General features: G+C 48.9%; 1 protein-coding gene across 2 annotated transcripts; it reads right to left on the reverse strand.

The window, feature by feature from the left end:
• Positions 1-5,809: 5,809 nt before the first annotated feature.
• ZBTB21 (zinc finger and BTB domain containing 21) lies at positions 5,810-22,452 on the reverse strand. 2 transcript variants are annotated; one of them, XM_052643704.1, is made up of 3 exons: positions 22,359-22,452; positions 7,646-9,230; positions 5,810-7,045 (listed from the first exon to the last, which is right to left on the reverse strand). In XM_052643704.1, the coding sequence occupies exons 2-3, from the start codon at positions 9,216-9,218 to the stop codon at positions 6,075-6,077; spliced, it is 2,544 nt and encodes an 847-aa protein (XP_052499664.1). In that variant the 5' UTR covers positions 9,219-9,230; positions 22,359-22,452; the 3' UTR covers positions 5,810-6,074. The 2 variants fall into 2 exon arrangements, with proteins under 2 accessions (XP_052499664.1, XP_052499656.1); XM_052643696.1 differs by having other exon boundaries at positions 5,810-9,230.
• Between the last annotated feature and the right edge of the window lie 685 nt (positions 22,453-23,137).

Here is a 23,137-nt window from a genome sequence, read left to right on the forward strand (position 1 = left end):
TCAGATTGGGTCTTGAACCCACATGCTGGGGCTTGAACCCAGCTAAAACTCAGTTTGGGACTCAAACCCACATGGCCAGGATTCCAATCTGGCCAAAACCCTTCTTGGGACTTGAACTCACATGACTGGGACTCAATCTCAGCCAAAACCCATGGTCTCCCAACTGAGATCACAAATCTGGTTTCAGGACCTAATGAAGCTCAGGTTCGTGATGTCTCATCACGGAAAGAATTCAGTGGGAGACAAAGTGATAGGTAAAAAGTGGATTTATTCAGAGAGAAACACACTCCACAGATAGATTGTGGTTCACCACAGACAGTAAGTTGCAGTGGCTTTGAAACGTGGCATGGTTAGTTTTTACGGCCTGGGTAACTTCATAGGATCATTCCAAGTATTTTGGGGAGTTCAGTTGCTCAGTCGTGTCTGACTCTTTGCGACTCCATGGACTGCAGCACACCAGGCTTCCCTGTCTATCACCAACTCCCAGAGCTTGCTCAAACTCTTGTCCATCAAGTCGGTGATGCCATCCAACCATCTCACCCTCGATTGTCCCCTTCTCCTCCTGCCTTCAATCTTTCCCAGCATCAAGGTCTTTTCCAATGAGTCAGTTCTTCCCACCGTGTGGTCAAAGTGTTGTAGCTTCAGCTTCAGCATCAGTCCTTCCAGTGATTAAGGATTGATTTCCTTTAGGATTAACTGGTTGGATCTCCTTGTAGTCCAAGGGACTCTCAAGTCTTCTCCAACACCACAGTTCAAAAGCATCAATTCTTTGGCACTCAGCTTTCCTTATGGTCTTTATTTTGGGGAAGGGGTGGAGATTTCCAAGAGTTGGGCCACTGCCCACTTTTTGGTCTTTACCTTGGAACTGTCATGGTGCCTCTGGGTGTGCCATTTAGCTTGCTGATTGAGGATCAAGGTCTAGTCGAAGTGGACTTGTCTGCCATCTTGGGCCCATTTGATTCTAATGGGTTTATGTTGTGTCCTGAAGTTGTGCCCTGCCCCCCTCCCTCCTGTTTCATTATGTCAATAAAGGGGCCCAGGGGCTCTACCCCAAGGTTGGGGGCTGATGGTAGCCAAGTTCATGCTACAGCAGGCTTTCTATTTAAAGTGCTTCTGTGACAACATGGGGAATCATTTTCTCCAGACAATTGCCTTGTAGGAGGTATACCTGCCACTCCACTTTCATGGTTCACAGAGCCAAGATTTGGGCCTCCAGCCAGGAAAATGTTACATGTTGGAGACATGTAATGTCATGGTTTTGCCACCACAAGCGTCTGTTGAGTGTGTGCCCAAGACCAAGGATGCAACGGGAGTGTCACTGTGCCAACCTCAGGAAGCCTGTGATTACTAAGAACAAAGGGCAAACCTAAGCTTTTTTTTTTTAAGGAAACAATGTTTGGAGGCAAATTGAACAGCAGGGCTAAAGTGGATTAAAATAAAGATTAAAACCACTTACACCTGGTGCAGTATGTTCGTAACTTTTAGGCAGAGGTTCCCTAGAAAAGCTAGTCTAGGGTATCAGGCAGGGAAAACGAAACCTTGAGAAGACGTGAGGGCAAGCCCAGGTGAGGGGAACTAGCCTTGATCATCCCAGTTCTTCACTTAAGCTAACATTTTAGAGTGAGCACACCTTGGATGTTCTGGAAGAGCCTGATTAGAATGACAAAGGACGCCATGTGGAATCCCTTAAAACGTGAAACAAAACTAGGGTGCTAAACACGTTCTTTTTAATGCATTTATCCCCACAATCACATTAAAAACTACCCATCTAGACCGTAAAGAAAAAGGTGGACAGGCAAAGATTTCCACTTATGGGGTTTTATTATGCATCTGTGGTGCCCGAATAACTTAAGCTTTACGAGCCACCTGGAGCAGTGGGGAGATGAAATCTCTCTCACAGCTCTTACGTGGGTGGCTACTCACACTCCCCAAGCAGAAGGAAGGGCTTTATCTCAGCTTCCATAAACTATTGTATCCTTCAAGTCCAAAACATACCAATGAGACCACAACTCAAAACAAAATACAGTACAAATTTATTGACTCCACTCAATCTTAGTTGAGATTTAAGCAAAGTAAACAGACAACTGGATACAAAGAAGCGATGGCTTAACATTAGGTAGAATCCTATTTTACTATGAATTTTCAGTCCAAAAAAGCTTATTCCTAAATAAAATTGAACAATGATTTCTCTGCTGAGGCATATGAAACAAAATACACACAGTTATAAAACCACATTTGTTGTTCTTTTAGCAATAAGCATTTATTCAATGAAAATTTTGAAACAGTCTTGGATTAATGTCAAGAAGAAATTATCACTTCTGCAAATTAACCAAGTACAACTTTGTGGAAAATCTGGATAGCACGAATAAATGACTAAAGAGCACTGAATTCAATGCTTTTAAAGATATACAGTAAAATACTTTGGTTCCCAAATGACTGCCTCTAAATGGAATTTTTTAAAAACCTGACATTGACTCATTTTTTCTCCTCTAGAATCTAAAGACAGACCATGAGTTTTCTCCAGTCACGTGGCAACGTGACGCCCTGGCGCATACCCGGGAAGCACACCAAAAACTATGCAAACGCCAAACTCCTTAAAGTGCTAAAGCCACAAGAGAAAAAACTATGTGTAAAACTTAAAAAAAAAGCCAGTGTTAAAGAACTTATTAAAGAATATGTGCTAGCATTATTGAAATCAATAATGCTTTTCACAATTATTGCAAAAAACATCAGAGACTTCAGAAATTGATAAACTGACTTGTAACATTCCAATATTAATTAGTGCAATTTATAAAGAAACCTGTTACAAATGACATGTAATTATTTTTGCAGTAAGAAATGAAAATAATTTTACTTTCTGAAGTTCCAGATTATGGTTGTACACACACACACACACACACACACACACACACACACACACACAGTTTGAGGGAACAAAGGCCGACTTGGACCAGTCCATTCCTGTCACCCCCTCATCCGACCACAGAGTTGGCCTGAACACACCTCTTTTCTCCACCGAAGGGCACATTTTATTCCGGTCTCAGTTACTACTCTTAGCACCCATGGGTGCTGTGTGTGGACCAGATGATCACGGATTAAGTGCTGGGGTTATATTTTTTAAGAGAAGGCTGGGATGATCTGTTCCCAAACAGAAAACCAGGAACCACATCCATCTCACTACAGATGCAGACAACATCACTGTCAAACTGTTGGTTGTATATTTTGACAAAGCTATAAACGCATATTAACCATAACCAGTTCTAAAAGTGAATAGTCTCTTACTCTTTAAATATTTTTACTATAAAAAATGTACAAGATTTGTTACCTCCATTACTTATTTTGATAAAAATGCCCTTTTTGTGGTGTTCCTCCCTCCCCCCAAATGAAGAAAATGATCAGATAACAAGTTTTCAGATTAACAAAGAATATATTAAAACATCTGACATTCTTTCCACAATTGCATAAAAAGGCAGGCATCCTGAATACATACAAAGGAGTAAGGAGCTTTCTACACTTCCCAAAATTAATTACAATCAGAAAAAAAAAAAAGATTTTCAAGAATATCTTTCCTAGCTAACGCATTTCAGTATGAAAAGACCAACTTGTCTTATACCAAGTATTTGCCCACTGGCTGAGTTAAACATTCTTAAAAAAAACACTTTACTGCATAAAGCAATTTATCTGTCTTTCATTATTTTACATCTTAACATTTAAAATAGTCAAATGAGAGGAAGCCTATTTTTTTGACCACCAAAATAAACTCTTCCAAGCCTAATGCTTTTAAGGTACAGTATAAAAAGTAATAGAAAAACCAGAACTGCATTATAAATGTTTTTGGTTCAAAATTTTATTTGAAAACTTATGTTCCTTGCCTAGACAAAAATGTGGACAAGACAAAACACTGGCAATTTTTAAAATCTAACAGATATGCAGAGCCTATATTTAGATCAAAAATATTTTTTTTTACTAATTAATGTTATTAAAAAATCTTCAAAAATGTAGCATAAAGGTTCAAGTCCTGGGATACTGAGTTTACAATGTCAAGATCCCATGTATCAGGGAATTATCCACCCAGCCTCCAGCAGCCATAAGTAAGCATTACTCTGAACGGAACTGTCTTCTTTTGAAGTGATAGCTACCAGGGTGTTCAGAGTAAGAAATACCACATTATGCAGGGAATGAATTCAACGAACAATATATCTATCCTAATGTTTCACAGAAAACCACATGCTCTTGCTTTGTCTTTAAAACGCATAGGTTTGTTCAAGGAAATCTAAAGATGGCAATAATCAGTAATGGCAACTTAATTTTATTTTCTCCATCAAATTTAAGAACCAAAATAGGAAGGGGACTTTTGATAATTTCCAAATGAAAGAATAAAAGGCAAAATTTCACATGTAGTTTCTACAATGTACAAAGTCAATTAGAACTTTATAAAAATGCTTGTGTTTCAATAAAAAAGTAAGAATCTCTTTCCTACTATTGGTATGGAATGCGGGTTATGAGACTATGAATAGACTTCTGCCAGAGGACCAGTTTAAGTACTTGGTAGAGTATTTCTCAGTCACAGTAGTTGATTTTCTTATCTGAAAGAAGAGCTTGCAAAAAAATTAATAAACTTGGAGGCTTTACCATCAAGGTCCATCATTACTTTGAAAGAATTTAGGGGTTTTGACAATATTCCTACTTTTATGTATCTCACTTCCCCACCCCTGCCAATGAAATAAAATTCTTTTCCTTTTTAAACATCCCAACGAATTCTGGACTATACCAACTCAAAGGCTTTAAATTACAACTTACACAAAATAGGAAAACAAAAAAAGCCCAAGTGCTATGGGCCAAAATAAGTAGCAAAATAAGTAATAACTAATTGTGGACCCTTGAGAGTACGTTCATACGTATTTATGAAATATTCAGCAGTGCCTTAAAGAAGGATGGTTTCACTATGGACATTTTACCACTGTAAACTCCAAAAAATCTTAACAGAAATCACAACACAAAGAGGCAGGAAAACTGATGACTGTACAGGTTGTTCTTGAAAAGGGTGTGGAGACTGTGGTGTGGCTCCTCCCTCTGCTTCAAGTCTCTGAAAGTGAACAGTAATTCGGGATTTAGAGCAGCTGCACTCACTCTGGGGGGTGCTGTGTAAGTACATGTCCTGACCTTACCTGTTATACTAACATTAAATTCAAAATTTGTGCCGTATGCTGTTTTCTGGCCCCAATATACGCAGTTTCAATCTGTGATGGCACAAACCAGGGGAAGCAAACCTGCACAGCCCCTCAATGCTGGTCTGAATTCAGGGCCCTGGTGGGTGCTCTGACCACCACGCCCACCACCACCAAAGCTTTAGAAGCAAAGGTGAAGGGCTTCCAGAAATCTCCATGCTTTCCTTTCCTGAGTCTTCCATCACTAATTATATGAAATGACCCAAGAGCAAGTTGTTACTTTATATAAACCTAAGTATTACTATTGCTGATTTAAATTTCTCACGCTTTTCATACAAAAAAGGTTCTAAATAACCACAAAATACCAAATATTTATTTTTTATCAAGTGTCAGGATATCTTATTAAAAGTTGAGGTTTATCTTTTTTAAATTTTATTGCTGAAGTACTCTAGGATCTTAATACTGCAAACTACTCCACTTTGTTCTGATATGTTTGGACTTGAGAACATGGCTAAGATGTACAAACTTAGGTTTCTTCATAGAATCTAAAGAAGAAATACTTTCATAGTGTTTCAATAACTGAGAATCAGTAAGAAAAAACCAAACCATCTCAAGTAGATTATACTGATACCATGGGATGAGGAACCATGCAAACAACCAAGAACGAACTTCCACAGTAATAAAGGCATTACTGTAAGGTCCAGAAGCACAAGGCTTTGGGGAGTTTTCCTAGGTTGAGTAAGGACATTTCTCATTAATATCAGTTTACCTCAAACTTATATTCAAGCATAATAATCTGCAACCTTTATTATTCTTTTTTAAAAAATAAGTTGTTTCTTATGACACAGTTCACGATTCGGGCTGAAGCCTGGAGACCAGCGCTTGTCTCCAGGGTTGAGAAGTGTTTCAGTTGTGCGTCTGCTCATGGCTCCAGAGGCTGAAGGCTGTCTTGAATGTCCTGTGGCAGAGCTTACACATGAACTGTCTTTTAAAAGTGATGGCGGAGAGGGGGGGCGCGTGGTAGAACAGCGTGTCTGACTCTCGGGGCGCGAACAGCTTGTCGGCGGTGGGAGTGGGGGTTTCGGGCAGGCCTGTGGGGCTGTCGGGCTCCAGGGGCTGGATCTTGGGCAGCGGTGGGGGCAGCGGGGGCGGCGACGGGGAGCCGGCGGGGCCCGGGCCAGCCTCGGGTTCCCGGTGCGCAGGGTCCTCAGAGGCCTGGGCCATGTGGGACTGGAAGTGGCTCCAGAGCCGGAAGTTGGTGCGGAAAGCCTTGTTGCAGACGTGGCAGATGAAGGGCTTCACGGAGCACAGCAGTTCCTGGTGCCGCTCCAGCTGCTTTGGTGCCGGGAAGGTCTTGCCGCACTTCTCGCAGGGCCACAGGTCCTTGGGGGCCGCGCCGGCCTCGGGCGCCTCCTCCTCGGCCTCCTCCGGCGGCTCCTCTTTGACCTGGATCTTCAGCGGCTTGGAGAGGCTGAGGTCCTCGGGGAGGCAGGTGGAATCTTCGGAGTCAAAGTTCACAGGCTCAGGGCCGCGGCTGCCCCCCGAGGGGTCATCTTTGGCGGCAGTGGCCGCAGGGTCGGCTCGGCCAGGCTCGGGCAGGACAGGGGGCCGGGCAGGGCCGGTGGCCTCGCCGTTGAGGTCAGGCCGGGGTGGGGAGGTGCCGGCGGCCGGGGCCATGCTGTTCTGATTGTGCACTTCCACCTGGTGCCGCCAGATGCTGAAGGCCGACTTGAAGGTGCGCATGCACTCCAGGCACGTGAGCTTGCGGAACTCGCACTTGCCCTCGTGCTCGCGCTTGAGCTCGGGCGAGAAGAACCTGAGGCTGCAGTAGGGGCACACGGTAGCAGTGCGGCACAGGCGCTCGTGGTTGCCTTGCTCTAGGAGAGAAGAGAGCTTGGCGTTACAGAGGCGGCACAGATAGAGCTCCGGGCCGCCCGCTGCGCCCCCGGGGGCCACGCGCTCCCTGGGCCGCGTGGCCCTGGCAGCCCCAAGGGCCTTCTCCCCCGGGTGCATCTTCACGTGCTGCTTGAGCTGGGAGAGGAAGCGGTAGGCCTTCCCACAGGCCGTGCACACATACGCGCCCTTGGCCCGGGAGCGCAGGCCCCGCTTGAGGACCTGCGCTGGGGAGCCGCCAGGGCCCTGGAAGCCCGGCCGGCCGCGCCGCAGCTTCAGGATCAGCGCCTTCTTGATCTCCCGCTCTCGCACAATATCAATGAGTTTCCTCTGGAACTTCTCGTCCAGGACAGCGTGGGAGCTGGCGGCCGGAGCCGGATTTTTAACCACACCGTGCTGCGTCTGGCAGTGCGTCCACACTTTGAAGTTGGTGTGAAAGCGCTTGTGGCAGATGTCGCAGGCGTACGGCTTCTCAGGGTTGTGGTACATGTTCACGTGCCGGTGCAGGCCCGCCGTGGATCTAAAGATTTTAAGGCAATGTTTGCATTTAAACTTTTTGTTTGGTCTCGTGCCCTCCAACTCACCGAATTCGTCTTTGTTCAAGTCAGAGCCTGGGAAGTCGGCCTGGAGGGCAGATGGGCTCAAGCCCTCCTTGCGGGGGTCTCCCGAGCCCGGGGAGCCTGGGCTCTCAGCTTTGGGCTGCTTGGCCGGCAGCCTCCTGTCTGTCTGGAACCGCCTCTTAGCCGGGAGTCTGCTGGGGTCTTTCCGGTCGTCTTCTGTCTGTAGGGCCAGGTCTCTCGTGGCGGCCGCGGCATCCCCCACGGTGACGCGAATGATGTCGCATGGCTCTGGGGGGCTGCGCGGCTCGGCCTTGACCCGCACCTCCGGCCCCGGGGGTGCCCCCGGCCGCTCAGCCGGCTGAGAGGCGCTGAAGGACCTGAGGCGGTGAGGCTGAGGGGCAGGGGCCCGGGCGTCGGGGGCCGCCGTTTCGCCCCCATCCTTGGAGGGCGGCCTCTGAGAAGAGAAGGCGCAGAGCACGCTGCCCGCCACATCGCCCGAGCCCTTGCCTGGGGGAGGCTGCAGCTCGGCAGTGGGCGTGTACACGGGGACTTGGCTGTCCATGGACAGCGACCGGCGCAGGAGGCTCTTGACAAGCGGGCCGCTGCGGTCCACTCCCTGGGCCCCCGGCGCTGGTGCCCCGGCTGGGATGACCAGCCCCAGCCTAGAGTAATACAGCAGGTTCCGGTCCTCGCCCGGCCCGCTGCCCCGGCCCGCCTCCTTCAGCAGGAAGGGCGTCTCGGGCGAGCCCCGCAGGGACAGGACGGGCGGCCGCGGGCTCCGCAGCGCCAGCTCCACGGCCACGCCTTTGGGGAGCAGGGCGCTGGCGCCTGGCCTTTCATCCACGGCCGCCCGGTCCAGCGGGGGCTTCGAAGGCGGTGCCGCGGCCCGCTTGGCCAGGCCGCTCCGGCTTGGCTCCTCCGAAGGCCCGGCGAGCTCCGGCGGCCTCGCCAGAACCGCGGGGCCATCTTTCGGCCAGCTTTTTTCAGCTGGCGCCACGTGGTGCGGGGGCTCCGTGGGTTTGGGGCCGGGGGGCTTACTGGCGTTTGCCTTGACCGCGATGCTGGGGGAGGGCCGGGGAGGGTGGCTCAGCTCAGAGGTGTTCTGACTCCCGGCTTTCCCGGGGGCTTCGTTCCTGCTCTGACAAACGATGACACTTCTCTTTTGAGAACTGTTCTCCTCGTCCTCGGTGATAGTCTTCTTTCTGTTGGGACACGTGGGAAAGGGGGCCTGGGGTGTCTTGGAGGCAATGTTGGTCAGGAAGGAGATGCCCAGGCTGTAGCCGAGCTCCTGCACGGCAGCCAGGCTGCTCTTCTCCACGAACAGAGATGAAGAATAGATGTAGTTGAGCACATTGTCGAAAGCATCTGGCTCACAGAAGTCCAGCTGGAATACAGTCTGTGCCTCGTTCTCCTTGTTGGTGAACAAGCTCTGGAAGTACTCACTGCTGGCAGCCAGGACGTTCTTATGAGCTCGGAACTTCTGGTCACCGACGATCAGGAGTGCGTCACACAGCTGCCCCTTGAGCCGCTCCTCGTTGAGGGCGCTGAGGAGAGAGATGGCGTGTGCTGGGTTGATGTAGTGCAGCAGCCCCTCCATGCTCGGCCTTATCTGAAAGACAGATAAAGTCACTGTGAACAAGGCCGGGCGACGCTCCCCCAGGGGAGGGCTCCTCAAGGGCAGGGAACAGCAGCTGTCTTCTCACCGGTGTCAATATTTAGCAGACTGTGGCCTGACAAAAACTTTCTGGATGAACAATCTTATTTAAATAACACAGAAAATACAAAGAAACAAGTATCACAGCTTAAATAGGTCACCGATCATTAAAACTGACAAACTTGAGGAACTAAGTCTCTGTAACAACCCATTTCATACCATCGAAAAGGCAGCTAGAACTTGGCAGGTATGTAGAGAAGCAATATTTGAAAACAAGGTTTATTATTTAGGGCCCTTATGCATTTGATGCTTAATTCTATTCCTTATTAGATCAGAGAGTAAGTATGTAGTACCAAACCCTATAAAGTCCACAATTCTTGAAGGAAACAGTTTTATTACTCGAGATGAATAAACACAACGTGAATTAACAATAGGCTGTAGAGGCTGCAAAACACATAAGAATTTATAAAGACAGAAATCATTTAACTAATTACTACTGCATCAAAGTGTTTTTAAAAAGTTAGAAATATTATACAGAAAAGTTTCTTTAGTTTCTTATGCTGAACACCATGTAATTCGAATACTAATTCTTACCAAATTACACTTTCAACAATAACACAATGGAAACTTTAGCCTGGAACTAAACTTAATTATACTGATTCTAAACCTAAGGGGTCTGACTTGAGATTTCACCGAGACTCTTCCAGCCTGTAGGTGAGATCTCAAGGCCTAGTGGCTGGGTGCTGGCTCTGCCCTCGTGGTCAACTAGTCTCTGGAATCATCAGGTCCCTCACATGGGATGGTAACAGCCGTGCCCTCCTTTAGGGCTGCTCGGAAAATTAGACGAGCCTGTACCTCAACCTGCAAATGTGCCATTAATTTTCACAAATTGCAGGGTTACTAGACATTTAATTCAGCGTCTAGATTAACTCCTGATGAAGATGAAGCCATTTCACACAGAGACGATGCTTGACTCTCCAAATCTTTCTCTCAGGCAGCTGCTGCTATAACATCTCATCTCTTTGGGCTGGTTTTACAATGCCATCTCTTCTTTACAATACTTAAGACGTATTTTTAATATAAAATGGATTCAGAGTAACTAAGATTGTTCAGAGAGTCTTACCATTCTCTAGAGGGTAAACTATCGATACGCAGACATGGCACCCAGCACACCGGCAGGTTCTCCTCCAGCTTCAAAGGGTCAGCTTTTGCTGGCTACCCAGCACTGGTCAATAGTTGGTCAACGGCCTCTTGGTATCCCTCTAGAGACACCAAGGGAACATTTCATGCAAAGACGGGCTCAATAAAGGACACAAATGGTAGGGACCTAACAGAAGCAGAAGATATTAAGAAGAGATGGCAAAAATACACAGAAGAACTACATAAAAAAGATCTTCATGACCCAGATAACTATGATGGTGTGATCACTCACCTAGAGCCAGACATCCTGGAATGCAAAGTCAAGTGGGCCTTAGGAAGCATCATTATGAACAAAGCTAGTGGAGGTGATGGAATTCCAGTTGAGCTATTTCAGATCTGAAAGATAATGCTGTTAAAGTGCTGCACTCAATATGCCAGTAAATTTGGAAAACTCAGCCGTGGCTACAGGACTGGAAAAAATCAGTTTTTATTCCAATCCCAAAGAAAGGCAATGCCAAAGAATGCTCAAACTACCACATAATTGCACTCATCTCACATAGCTAGCAAAGTAATGCTCAAAATTCTCCAAGCCAGGCTTCAACAGTACGTGAACAGAGGACTTCCAGATGTTCAAGCTGGATTTAGAAAAGGCAGAGGAACCAGAGATCAAATTGCCAACATCCATTGGATCATTGAAAAAACAAGGGAGTTCCAAAAAAAAATCTACTTCTGCTTTATTGACTACGCCAAAGCCTTTGACTGTGAGGATCACAACAAACTGTGGAAAATTCTGAAAGAGATGGGAATACCAGACCACCATACCTGCCTCTTGAGAAATCTGTATGCAGGTCCAGAAGCAACAGTTAGAACTGGACATGGAACAACAGACTGGTTCCAAATAGGAAAAGGAGTACATCAAGGCTGTATATTGTCACCCTGCTTATTTAACTTATATGCATAGTACATCATGAAAAATGCTAGGCTGAATGAAGCACAAGCTGGAATTAAGATTGCGGGCAGAAATATCCATAACCAACCCACTCCAGTGTTCTTGCCTGGAGAATCCCAGGGACAGCGGAGCCTGATGGACTGCCATCTATGGGGTTGCACAGAGTCGGACACAACTGAAGTGACTTAGCAGCAGCAGCAGCAGATATGCAGATGACACCACCCTTATGGCAGAAAGCAAAGAAGAACCAAAGAGCCTCTTGATGAAAGTGAAAGAGGAGAGTGAAAAAGTTGGCTTAAAGCTCAACATTCAAAAAACTAAGATCATAACATCTGGTCCCATGACTTCATGGCAAACAGATGGGGAAACAATGCAAACAGTGACAAACTTTATTTTCTTGGGCTCCAAAATCACTGCAGGTGGTGACTGCAGCCATGAAATTAAAAGACACTTGCTCCTTGGAAGAAAAGCTATGACAAACCTAGACAGTGTATTAAAAAACAGAGACATTACTTTGCCCACAAAGGTTCATCTAGTCAAAGCTATGGTTTTTCCAGTAGTCATGTATGGCTGTGAGAGTTGGAATATAAAGAAAGCTGGGGGCTGCAGAATTGATGCTTTTGAACTGTGGTGTTGGAGAAGACTCTTAAGAGTCCCTTGGACTGCAAGGAAACCAAACCAGTCAAACCTAAAGGAAATCAGTCCTGAATATTCATTGGAAGGACTGATACTGAAGCTGAAGCTCCAATACTCTGACCACCTGATGTGAAGAACTGACTCATTGGAAAAGACCCTGATGCTGGGAAAGATTGAAGGCAGGAGGAGGGGACGACAGAGGATGAGATTGTTGGATGGCATCACTGACTTGATGGACATGAGTTTGAGCAAGATCCCGGAGTTGGTGATGGACATGGAAGCCTGGTGTGCTGTTGTGCATGCGGGTCCCAAAGAGTCGGACACAACTAAGTGACCAAATTGACAGGCTCTGTGGTTTTTGGCAGAAGCCACAGAGGCTGCCACCTGGAGTGAGCAGTGTCTGGTGGCCCCAGGTCTCCCTCCCTGCTATGGTGCTGACTCGACTTGACTGTCAGAGGCAAGGCTCTGCTTCCAGGGACGAAGCTCGGAGCCTGTAGCTTGTACATAGATAACTCCCTCGGTCAACCTGTGCTGAGTTGCCGTTCAGTCTCGCCTGGCATCGTTTCATCTTGATGGTGAGCACCCGAGAAAGACACTTTCCCTTCTTTTTCTCTGATAGCCATTTAAATTTCTTCCTTAATCCTACTACACTGTACTCACACATCTAATTATCTGCAAAGAAATCCACCATCATTTACAGAGGTCAGCAGAGAAAAAAAAATAAGCTTATAAATGCCACACTCATAACTCAGCTGCATTCTGAGCACTATTTTTAGTGCAAATAATTTTTGAGACAGCTAGTTCAGATGTTGCCCCAGGGACCAAGAGGCTCAGGAGATGCAAAATCAAAAGTCTGGACAAGTACTTTCCAAAAGGGTTGCTTAAAATCGATTTAAAATTGATGCAGTCGTCCCTCAGTATCCACAGAGGACTGGTTCCAGGCCCTACGGACACCAAAATCCACAGGCGCTCAAGTTCCTATAAAAATGGTGCAGTATTTGCATATAACCTAAGCACATCCCCCTAAACACTTTAAATCATCTCTAGATACTTACATCAGTGATACGTAACATGATGTAAATGATACTTAGATAGTTGCTGGTGAGCAGCAAACACAAGTTTTGCACTTTGGAACTACCTGGATATTTTTCTTTTTGAATATTTTCCATCTGCAGTTGATTGAGTCCATGGATGTGAACCCCATCGATATGGAGGACTGACTGTACAATACATTCCTTCCTGTGGCTCAGAGTTAATACAGTTTAAATGTCAGTGCTCTAGATCCCCTAGAGGAGGGCATGGCAACTTACTCCAGTGTTCCTGCCTGGAGAATCCCCATGGACAGGGGAGCCTGGTGGGCTACAGTCCATGGGGTTGCAAAGAGTTGGTCATGACTGAGCAACTAAGCACAGCACAGCTCTAGGCTAATGCTCTAGAGCTCTCTGAGCCTCAGATTTCCCACCTAAAGCAACGATAGTATTAATAATGTTACTGTGAGAATTAAAGGAGAAAACCATAATTGCTACCATTTATTCAGCACTTATAACACACTACAGATGGCACCAGGAACTTCATCCACTTATTCACTCCCTCAACAAAACAGCATTGAGGAGGCCTGGAAGACACATAGGTGGGCCATGAGATCAGCAAGGGCCGAGCACACGGGCAGAGGGAAGACAAGGTGACAGTCGGGCTGCAGCAGAGCTGAGGGAGCTGTGGACGAGGATGCTGAAGGAGTACAGGGAGGCATCGTGCAGGGCTGGCTGGACCACTGGGAGGACTGCACTCTTTACTAGGGCAGCTGCTGGAAGATTCTGAGCAGAGGAATGACAACCACCTGAATTTTGTTTCAAAAAGATTCCACTGGTTATGCTGCAAAGAATGGAGCACAGGAGAGGCTGCAAGCTGGGAAGCCAGCTGAGAGTCCACTGCAGGGACACATGCCAGACTGGATGGTGCCTGGACTGGGGTGGCAGGAGTGGATGTAAAGATAACCATTAAAATTTCTGCAGGACTGACTGCAGAGGATGGGAAGGGGAGGAGGTAAAGATGTCTCCAAGGTTTCTGCCAGAACTGGAAGGATGTCCTTACCTGAGAGGAAGTTTGACCGAAAAATGGGTGCAGAATTTTTTTTGGAATTCATTTAGATATTCTAAACATGCACAGGAACCTGGTCGTTTAATGGACCCTTTGGGGACACCCTTCCCTGCTCCACTTTCCCTACAATCTTTCCTGTGCTTTCCGAGATCGCTTCCCAGATAAACACCTACATCTGAATCCATGTCTCAGGGTCTGCTTCTGGGGGAACCCAAACGAAGAAATCAAGGGACTGTGTGAAGACGAAACCAAGTGAGATGTTCTGCGTCCCTGGACAGGAAGCAGTGCTGACCCACACACCATCTGCTCCCTACTCCTACATTTTCTCACTTTTAATTGTTCAGAAAAGTTTCCTTCTTTTTCTCCTTTCCAATTATCATGACCTGTATTTCTGTTCTAAGTAACTGCTTCTAATCCCTAAACCGCAGGCTTCTATACTCCTTGGATGAAATAAGGAATTAGGGAAAAGTATCACTGCAGATGGTGACTGCAGCCATGAAATTAAAAGACGCTTATTCCTTGGAAGAAAAGTTACGGCCAACCTAGACAGCATATTGAAAAGCAGAGACATTACTTTGCCAACAAAGGTCCGTCTAGTCAAGGCTATGGTTTTTCCAGTAGTCATGTATGGATGTGAGGCTGAGCGCCGAAGAATTGATGCTTTTGAACTGTGGTGTTGGAGAAGACTCTTGAGAGTCCCTTGGACTGCAAGGAGATCCAACCAGTCCATTCTGAAGGAGATCAGTCCTGGGATTTCTTTGGAAGGAATGATGCTGAAGCTGAAACTCCAGTACTTTGGCCACCTCATGCGAAGAGTTGACTCATTGGAAGAGACTCTGATGCTGGGAGGGATTGGGGGCAGGAGGAGAAGGGGACGTGAAAGGATGAGATGGCTGGATGGCATCACTGACTCGATGGATGTGAGTCTGAGTGAACTCTGGGAGTTGGTGATGGACAGGGAGACCTGGCGTGCTGCGATTCATGCGGTCGCAAAGAGTCAGACACGACTGAGCGACTGAACTGAACTGAAACATACTACTGTGAACATCTTTTGTGTTTACATTATTAAACTCATTATTTACACCAACCTGAGGAGGTTGTACTATTTGATCACCATTTTACAGCTGAGAAAACCAAGGCACATGAGGTTAGGTATCTTGCTCCAGTCTGCACAGACAGTGAGGAGCAGAGCAGAACTCTCACCAGATGACCTGGCTCCAGAGGCCATGCAAGATCACCACCCACATACCACCCTACCTCTAGCTCCCTCTCTTAGTTCTCACATAAACATCTGAAATAGGCACTGCCATCATCCCTGTCTCACCAAGCAGGGAACCCAGACACCAAGAGTCGGGGGCAGTGTGCCGAGGGTCACCCACTCAGCGGACCGTGGGCTGGGAGCCTGGCCCCAGAGCCCACACTTAGTCATCATGCTGCACGCTCCTCATGGCTGGGCGCCTGTCTAGTGTGTGCTAGAACTGGCCGGACGGGGAGGCTGTCAGTCTGGCAAGCATGGTCCTGCCTGCCTCTCAGCCTTGCGTGGGAACAGGACAAGTCGATCCCTCACCCACTCCGGTGTGTAAGCGCAGGCAGCAGGGTGCAGAGGTACACATGGGAGCAGAGGTGAGGCACTGGGTCCAGGTGAGAGGAAGGTCGGGGGGGCATTCCACAGTAGAAGTTTCCTGGAGAAGCTGACGTCAGAAAACGTAGGAGGCAGGAAGGATGGGTGGAGGACATATCAAGGACAGGAGCAGTGTGTCCAATATACAGAGACAAGACCAAGTGCCTGGGGGAGCAAAAGACACATGTAGGGGTGTGCAGGTGATGAGGCTGCGGAGCGGGTGGAGGCATGAGGCCCTGGGCGCATGAATAAGGCCCCTCCAGGGTCACTGGAGGACAGTGACCCCTCCCATCCTCTTCAGGAAACAGACCAAGGGTTCCGGGTGCTGGGGTGAGAGGGGCACGCAGGCACAGCAGCACAGACTCCTCACCGTCTTGCAGAAGCCCTTGCTGTCACCTTTCCATTCACTCACCAAAGCTTAACAATGGAGCCCCTTCCTGGTCTAGAGGCAAACAGTGATCATTGTGGACTAGCGCTTTCATGACACGGTAGGTATACTCATTGAGCCTAAGAATTTTATTAAAAATATAAAATGCTACACTAAGAATGCAGGCAACAACAGGGATCATGACCACTGAGTGTCATGAGATATTCAAGATTAGGGTGACAATCACACCCTTGGTGGCTGGTGGATATGCAGGCTGAACTCTCAAAACCACCTGCCTTTTCAGCTCTTTGGCCTCAGATAAGGCTAGTTTTGGTGCCAGAGGTACTTCCTCCTTCGTAACTCTGCTGACTTATCAAGCCCTAATCTCTCAGTATGTTTTAACTGTGGACACACAGGGCATCCTGGGTCTGATGACTCTGATGTAGACATGCGCTGTAACTCAGCCCCTTCCTCCACTGCTCATCTCTGGAGTCCCCAGTGCAGGAGCGCCAGCCACTGCTGCAGTCACGGTGGAAACCTTGGCACTGTGACAAGAAAAGTGGGTGAAACAGGGAAGAAAAGGTCCCTCCCCTATGGAAAAAGCTGGGGGGAAATCCCCCAGAAAAACCAGATTCTAAAGCAGGGCTGGCTTGCTTACCACTTGGATCCTTGAACAGAAATCTTCCCAAACTCTGCCTGAATTGTTTCTATTTCATGTTGTTTCCTGGTATTTCAAAATGAGGGAATCTTTACAGTTAACACTCCATGGCAGTCACTACAGCTCCATGGGAAAGACTTTCAAAGTCATCTACTTGTCTCAAATCCTGGCTTTGCCACCTATTAGGTATCTAACCTTGTAAAGATCACTTGACCTGAGTACAAGTTTCCGTAACTTGTTCAATGAGACTAGCAGCTGCCCACCCTATGGGATCCTTATGAAGGCCAACAAACGCAGTATGTCTGCGAGTTTCCGGTGCATACAGTGTTTCCTGTCTGCAAGCTGGCACTTGACTTCATCCTTCTCTTCCTTTCCTGAAAGTTTCCACAGTAGGAAAGACACATAAGGATACAAAAAGTGCTATGAGAAGAATGATTTCAGCAAGCAGTCGACTTGGCCCAGGGGTGGGAGGGTCCATGAGTGAATGCTGGGGATGTGAGTAAAGATGGGGACTCCGTGTTCACTGGATGGTTATGTTACCACAGACTCCACTCTTCACTGTATTGTAGACATTTTCTAGAAACATGCATCTAACAGTGCCAGGGCTTCAAAACCCCAGAAGCCCCTGGGCTGAAGTTCCAATTCCCTAGAAAAGCTTCAATGCCCTTCACAACTGGATTCCAGAAAACCACTTCATACCATCACCTCAAAGTCCTCAGGGACCGTGTGCTAAGACAGAGAATCCATATCTTAATATAAGTTGATTCAATGCAAATAATTCCCTCTTTATACCAACTGCAGGAAGCTAAGATTTTTAAGGAGATGGAGGAAGGGTAGGCACTTTTGGACTATAGAACATTCTGGGGCTATAAACAAAAGAAAGCAAAGCAGAGCTAACACTCAGATAAAAGGAAACTAGGAGTAGATAAGGGCCGGGAGATGAGGAGGGGCCACATAACCTCACACCAACCAGCTTCCGAGTTCTGGAGACTAACACCAGACTGGCATCAGAGCTAAAGGTACACTGCAAATCAAATTTACTCCTAGACTAGCCCATAAAACCCTTGCTACCAGTTCTGTAGGGAAATATCTCTTTACATCCAAAACATTACTGTGAAACTGAACTCCGGGCACACGATGCTTTGGAATGTTGGAGATTGCTTATATAGTCCTACAAAGCAAACAGAAAAACAAAGCACCTACATTTGACTCTGGAATATAAACACACACACTGTTCACCCCACAGCCTTACCTCTGGGTTCAGCCTTGACTCTCCTTGATTTCACTGTGAGATGGTGACAGGAAGTGGCTCTGAGGTGAGGTCTAATCATGGCTCACTTGGAGATAACGCAGACATCCAGACACCATTGACAGCTCCTCGGATTTCAAAGCGGGCCTGGCTGATCTGACCCTTGGAGAGCAATGATGTCACTGCCTTGGGTCCCATTTCCCACATGCTCAGTCCCCCTAGAGAGGGTCTGATCTGGTCTAAAGGTGTGCGCTTGGCCACGACCAGGAGGAGGCACCTCGGCGACTAAAGCAGCCTCTTGCTTGGTGCTGGCCGCTGGGCAGCCAGTCCTCCTTGCACTGGAGCGCGCCGTCCTGAGTGGTCTGTCAGGCCTTGCTCAGGGCTGGCTAAGCCTGGTAGGAAACTCTCTTTTGGAAAGTGGGCTCAGAACAACAAAGGCAGAACTGAGCAGAGCCGGTGCATCTCAGTCACAGCCTGAAAATGCAGCCTGCGGCGCCCACGATCCAGACTCCTGCAGTTACCCTGGTTTCATCCTTCCTGGCCCCATTCTTCGTTTTTTCCTTCACTCTCAAGAGCAACCCTCCACTTTTAAAGTCAACTTCTTTTTCTATTTAAGCTGGTCTGTCAGTTTCTGCTCTTGCTACAAAAGGACCCTAACATATTTTCAAGTGGTATTAGGTTCTTCCCATCATGCTCTCCAAATCCACCTTTTATTAATACTGCTGCCAGACTGGCTTCTTAAAACACAGCTCTGATCATTCCCTGGATGTGCGCATTAAGTATTACTATCATTAATTCAGCTTATTTACTCAGCTCCTATTATGTGCAAGGCGTAATTAGACATTAGGAATACAGAGGTGCATAAGACAGACAAGGCCCCCATTTTCTTGTGGGGTAAATCAGACAGTGAACAAGGAAACAAGGTAACTCTGACTTTGTTAAGAGCTACAAGGAAATAAACAGGGTGCTAGGACTTGGGGGAGTAACCAGGGTTCGCAGAAGATGGTCGGTAAATGCCTTGATGTCGTGGTTTACCTGACCCCTAAGACCTCGGTAAAAAATAAAACGATGAAAACAATGGCTCTCCATAGGTTAAAACGCAAAATTTTAAAAACATGGACTTCAGGATTCTATCAATCTGGTTTCAAACTACTTTTAAAATTCTCTTTGCTTTAGTTATTGCCTTGTGATAACTTCCTGCTTCAGATACTTTGTCTCTAAGACATGACCTGCAGGTCTCACCTCTTCTATTATCCAATTTACAGTGTCCCAGCCCTCCTCTGACCCCTCCCCTGACACTGCTCAGCTGAAGCTCACTCACTCTTCCAAGCTCAGCTCAAGGCCCATTTCTTCCATTAAGCCTTCAGCCACGGGCTGGACTGTCCCACAAGGTCTAACCCCAGCACCTCAGAATGTAAGTGGATATGGGGACAGGGTCCCTTAAGAGATCAGAAGTTACAACGAATCCTTAAGGGTGGGCCCTAAGGTCCCCCCAAATGGGGTGGTGTTTCTGTAAGAGGTGGGGATAAGGACACAGACACAGAGACTTTGTAAATACAGAGAAGACGACCATCCACAAGCTGAGCAGAGAGGCCTCAGGAGAAATCGACCCTGCCAAAGCCTTCGTCTTGAATGGCTCCAGAATGGGGTTCAAGGCCCCTGATCTGTGGTGCTCTGTTATGGCCGCCCTAGATCACTACTCTATTACACACCTTCCTGGACCACTGCTATCTGCATTGAGCAAACACCTTTCAACTCCAGTATTATCCCACAGTGTTTCTTCAGTGCCGCGTACTGTTAGCTGTCTGTTCCCCAGCAGAACTGGAAGCTATTTAAGGGCTAAGACTCTATTTAATGTCTTTTGACACTCTTCACAATGCCCAACACGATATCTTATACAGCAATAAATATTTGTTGGTTTTTCTGGACTCTGACACTCCAATTAGATGCAGGAGTGGAAACTGTGCCTTTTATTTGTTTTCCTAAAGCAGAGCTAGTCCCATCAGTGCCCTTTAGAATACTGTATCGATTTTTCTATTGCTCCCTAGATAAAACCCAACCAAACTCTCCAGACTGGCACACCAGAGTCTTCATATTCTGATCACAGTTCACCTCCCCACCCCTCCTGGACAGCATGCAGATGAGCATTTACCCTACCCACCGTCTTTCTTACCTTTCCTTCACTGGTAGAACTTCTACAGACCCAAATGTCATTGCCTCTGCAAAGCTCCACGGATGGCTCCTGGCCAGGAGGAGCTCAGCCACCTAAGCCACCACAGCACCTCATTTCTTCAGTAACATAGCTATTTTAAGTTACCTGCCTCCACATCTAACCCTAACCCTCTCATGAGAGTCCATGAAAGGAAGAACACTTGTTTTTAGCTGTGTATTCCTAATGCTTCCTGCAGGTCCATCAGGTGCCTCCTGGACAAAGGGCCAAACCATCAGGAAGGCTCGAGACCTGGGCTGGGCTGGGAGAGTTGCAGGTGGCAGCTATCTTTGCTTTTGGTATGAGTGGTTGTGGCCTTAAATCCCACTGGCCAATGACTCCCAACTCTGTACTCCTGCTTAGACTTCTCAGGACTCTTCCATTACAGGATATGCCCCTTGTCCAGTACCCTGACTCTGACCTCCACATCTGCTGGTCTTCACATATTCCATTTAGTTTGGTATGCTGCCAACCAGCAAGTCTCTCAAACTAGAAACCTCTTCTCTTTCCTTTCTGACAGGCCAGTGACCCAGCCTGTCAAGCCCTGCTCATAAACAGCTCTAGAGTCTGCTCTCCTCAACCCCACTGACATTGGGGCCAACTGAAATGGTCCCTCAGTCATCTCCCGCTAACCCAGACACTCTCTCAATAACTTGGCCCCTCTTCTGTTAAACACCTAATATGCCCTGCCGTAAACTATCTTCAGTTCCTCTAAGGTGGGGGTCATAGCCTTTCCAACTTCTATTTCCACAGAATGAAGCACATTAAACGCGGAATAGTGTTAACAGGAAGAATGAATGAAACCTCAAGTTATTTTTAAGTAAACCAGGGCCCCAAATTTCTACTTTTATTTAGTGATTATCAATGTAATGGCTATTACTCATTAAAGTAGATGAAGGATTTAACTCCAAGCATCGGAGGGTAAAAAGGTCTCGAAAATAACCGTCAAGGAGAAATCTAAAATGGATTAACCCACTTTCTTCCAAACAAGGAACCAGTACACAACGCAGGCTCCGTCTGGATGACTCAGGGTCAGCGTTATGAACACTCATGGATTCTGCTGAACATGCTGGTGCCCTCAGATGCTAGTCGTGAGCCGCTCCTGACCTTCGGCACCAAGACCCCTAGGCTGCTAGACCGTGCGGCGTCTGGTTAACGCTTCCCCCACCTCCCACTGCCAGGCCATCCCGCCGGGGAACCTGTCTCTAAAATCACCCCGCCCGCTAACGTGCTGCTCGAGGGGCTTCTTCCAGCAGCAAAACAGTGCTGCGGACTGAGTGCGCACCAACCGGGGTGAAGGGCCAGGACCGCGGAGCGTTCCTGCGGTCAAGGGAATGCTCTTCTGTAGTGGGTCAGTGAACTTGCTCCAAGAGAGGGGGCTGGGCGATGAGAGAAAATATGTCGGGGACTCTGGCAGAGGAGGTCTCTGGGGCGGGGTCTCCAGCGCGACAGTCGGGACTCAACTCCCCCTTCCCCACCCCAACCCCGCAGGTTGCGGACCAGAGTTTTCTCGATTGGGGGCGGGGGGGATCCACATTCCAGCAGGGACGCTCGCGACCAGCGGTGGAAAGTCGGGGAACCGGGTCCTCCCGGAGGGGTCGGTCGGGGGACGCGGCGGGGAGAGCAGTCTACTTGGGTCAATGGTTGGATGTGCCGCTGGCCGCCAGGCGGGGCTCGAGGGGGTGGTGGGGCGGGGGTGCGGGCCGCGGCAGGTGCGGGTTCTCCCGCATCCCAGCTTCCGCGGACGCTCGCGCACCCTGGCGAACACCGGCCGGCTTCCACGCCTGCCCGGCATGGAGCACGCGCTCTCGGCCGGAAGGTACCCCAACCGCCCGGCGGAGGGGAGCCCGGCCCGGCGGGGGAAGCCCAGTGAGGGATGGAGCGTGCGCAGTGGCGAGGGCGAGGCCAAGTGCGGGCAAAGAGCATGCGCAGTGTGAAGGCACAATCGGCTACGTGGGAGCCTGGGGCATGCTCGGTGAGAGCCGGGCCCGGCGCACGCGCAGAAGCGCTCAGAACCCGCAACCCACTGGCGGAGAGAAAAAGGAGGAGAGAGATCACCTCAGAGTTACGTCAGGAAAGGCCGCGTTTTGCGGGGAAGCTATGGCCTCCCACGGGCCCCGCAGCTCCCCTGGGGCGAGGGGCGTGACAGTTACTCACCGGTTTTCAGCCCCGAGGCAGACGTCAGGCCCCTTTCCGCTCACACTCGGCTCGCGCGCGCCGCAGCCGCCGCTGCCGCTGTGATTCCATCCATCTTGAATTTGACGTCATCCCACACCAGGGATGAGGTCATCGCAGGCAGCGCTCGTCACGTGCGCGGCGCTATGATTGGCCACCGGGCCGCGGGGGGGTGGGGCGAGGGAGGTGCGCAGCGCCGGGGGCTGGGCGAGGGCGGGCCTGACGGCAGCCGGGTCACCGCCACCGCTGCTGCCGCTGCCGCGTCGTCCCGCGCGCGCCTTCCGCTCGAGGTTCTTCCTCCTCCCGCGCCGCCCGCGCCGCCCGCGCCGTCCGCGCCCGCGTCCTCTCCCGGCCCTAGGCGGGGTGCGCGTGCCCCACGGGCGGCCCTGAGGGGAGGCGGCAGCGAAGGCTAGAGGGGCGCGCATCGCGAGGGCGCACAAGAGGCAGCCCCGGTGGGCTTGGCGCCGCGGGGTCACGCGTCGGTGGGCTCGCCGGCTGGTGCCCCGGGCCCGGCGCGGTGCGCCTGCGCCTCCGCTCGCCCCCTCGAAGGATGGTTCTCCGACGGCGGCGGCGCGGTACCCCAGGTACCTCCAGGTCCAGGTGCCTCCGGTGGCACAGATGCCCGTGGAGGCGGGCTGCGACCTGCCGAGAAGAACCGACCTGGGCGGTCCGGTCTTGGGTACCACTCAGGGCTGACTTGAGGTGGACCGGCCCCCAGGTTCCTTCCACTTGAACAGGTGGGGGTGGCTGCTCTGTTTCAG

Source organism: Budorcas taxicolor, chromosome 1, assembly GCF_023091745.1.
Source record: "Budorcas taxicolor isolate Tak-1 chromosome 1, Takin1.1, whole genome shotgun sequence".
NCBI classification, from domain to species: domain Eukaryota; kingdom Metazoa; phylum Chordata; class Mammalia; order Artiodactyla; family Bovidae; genus Budorcas; species Budorcas taxicolor.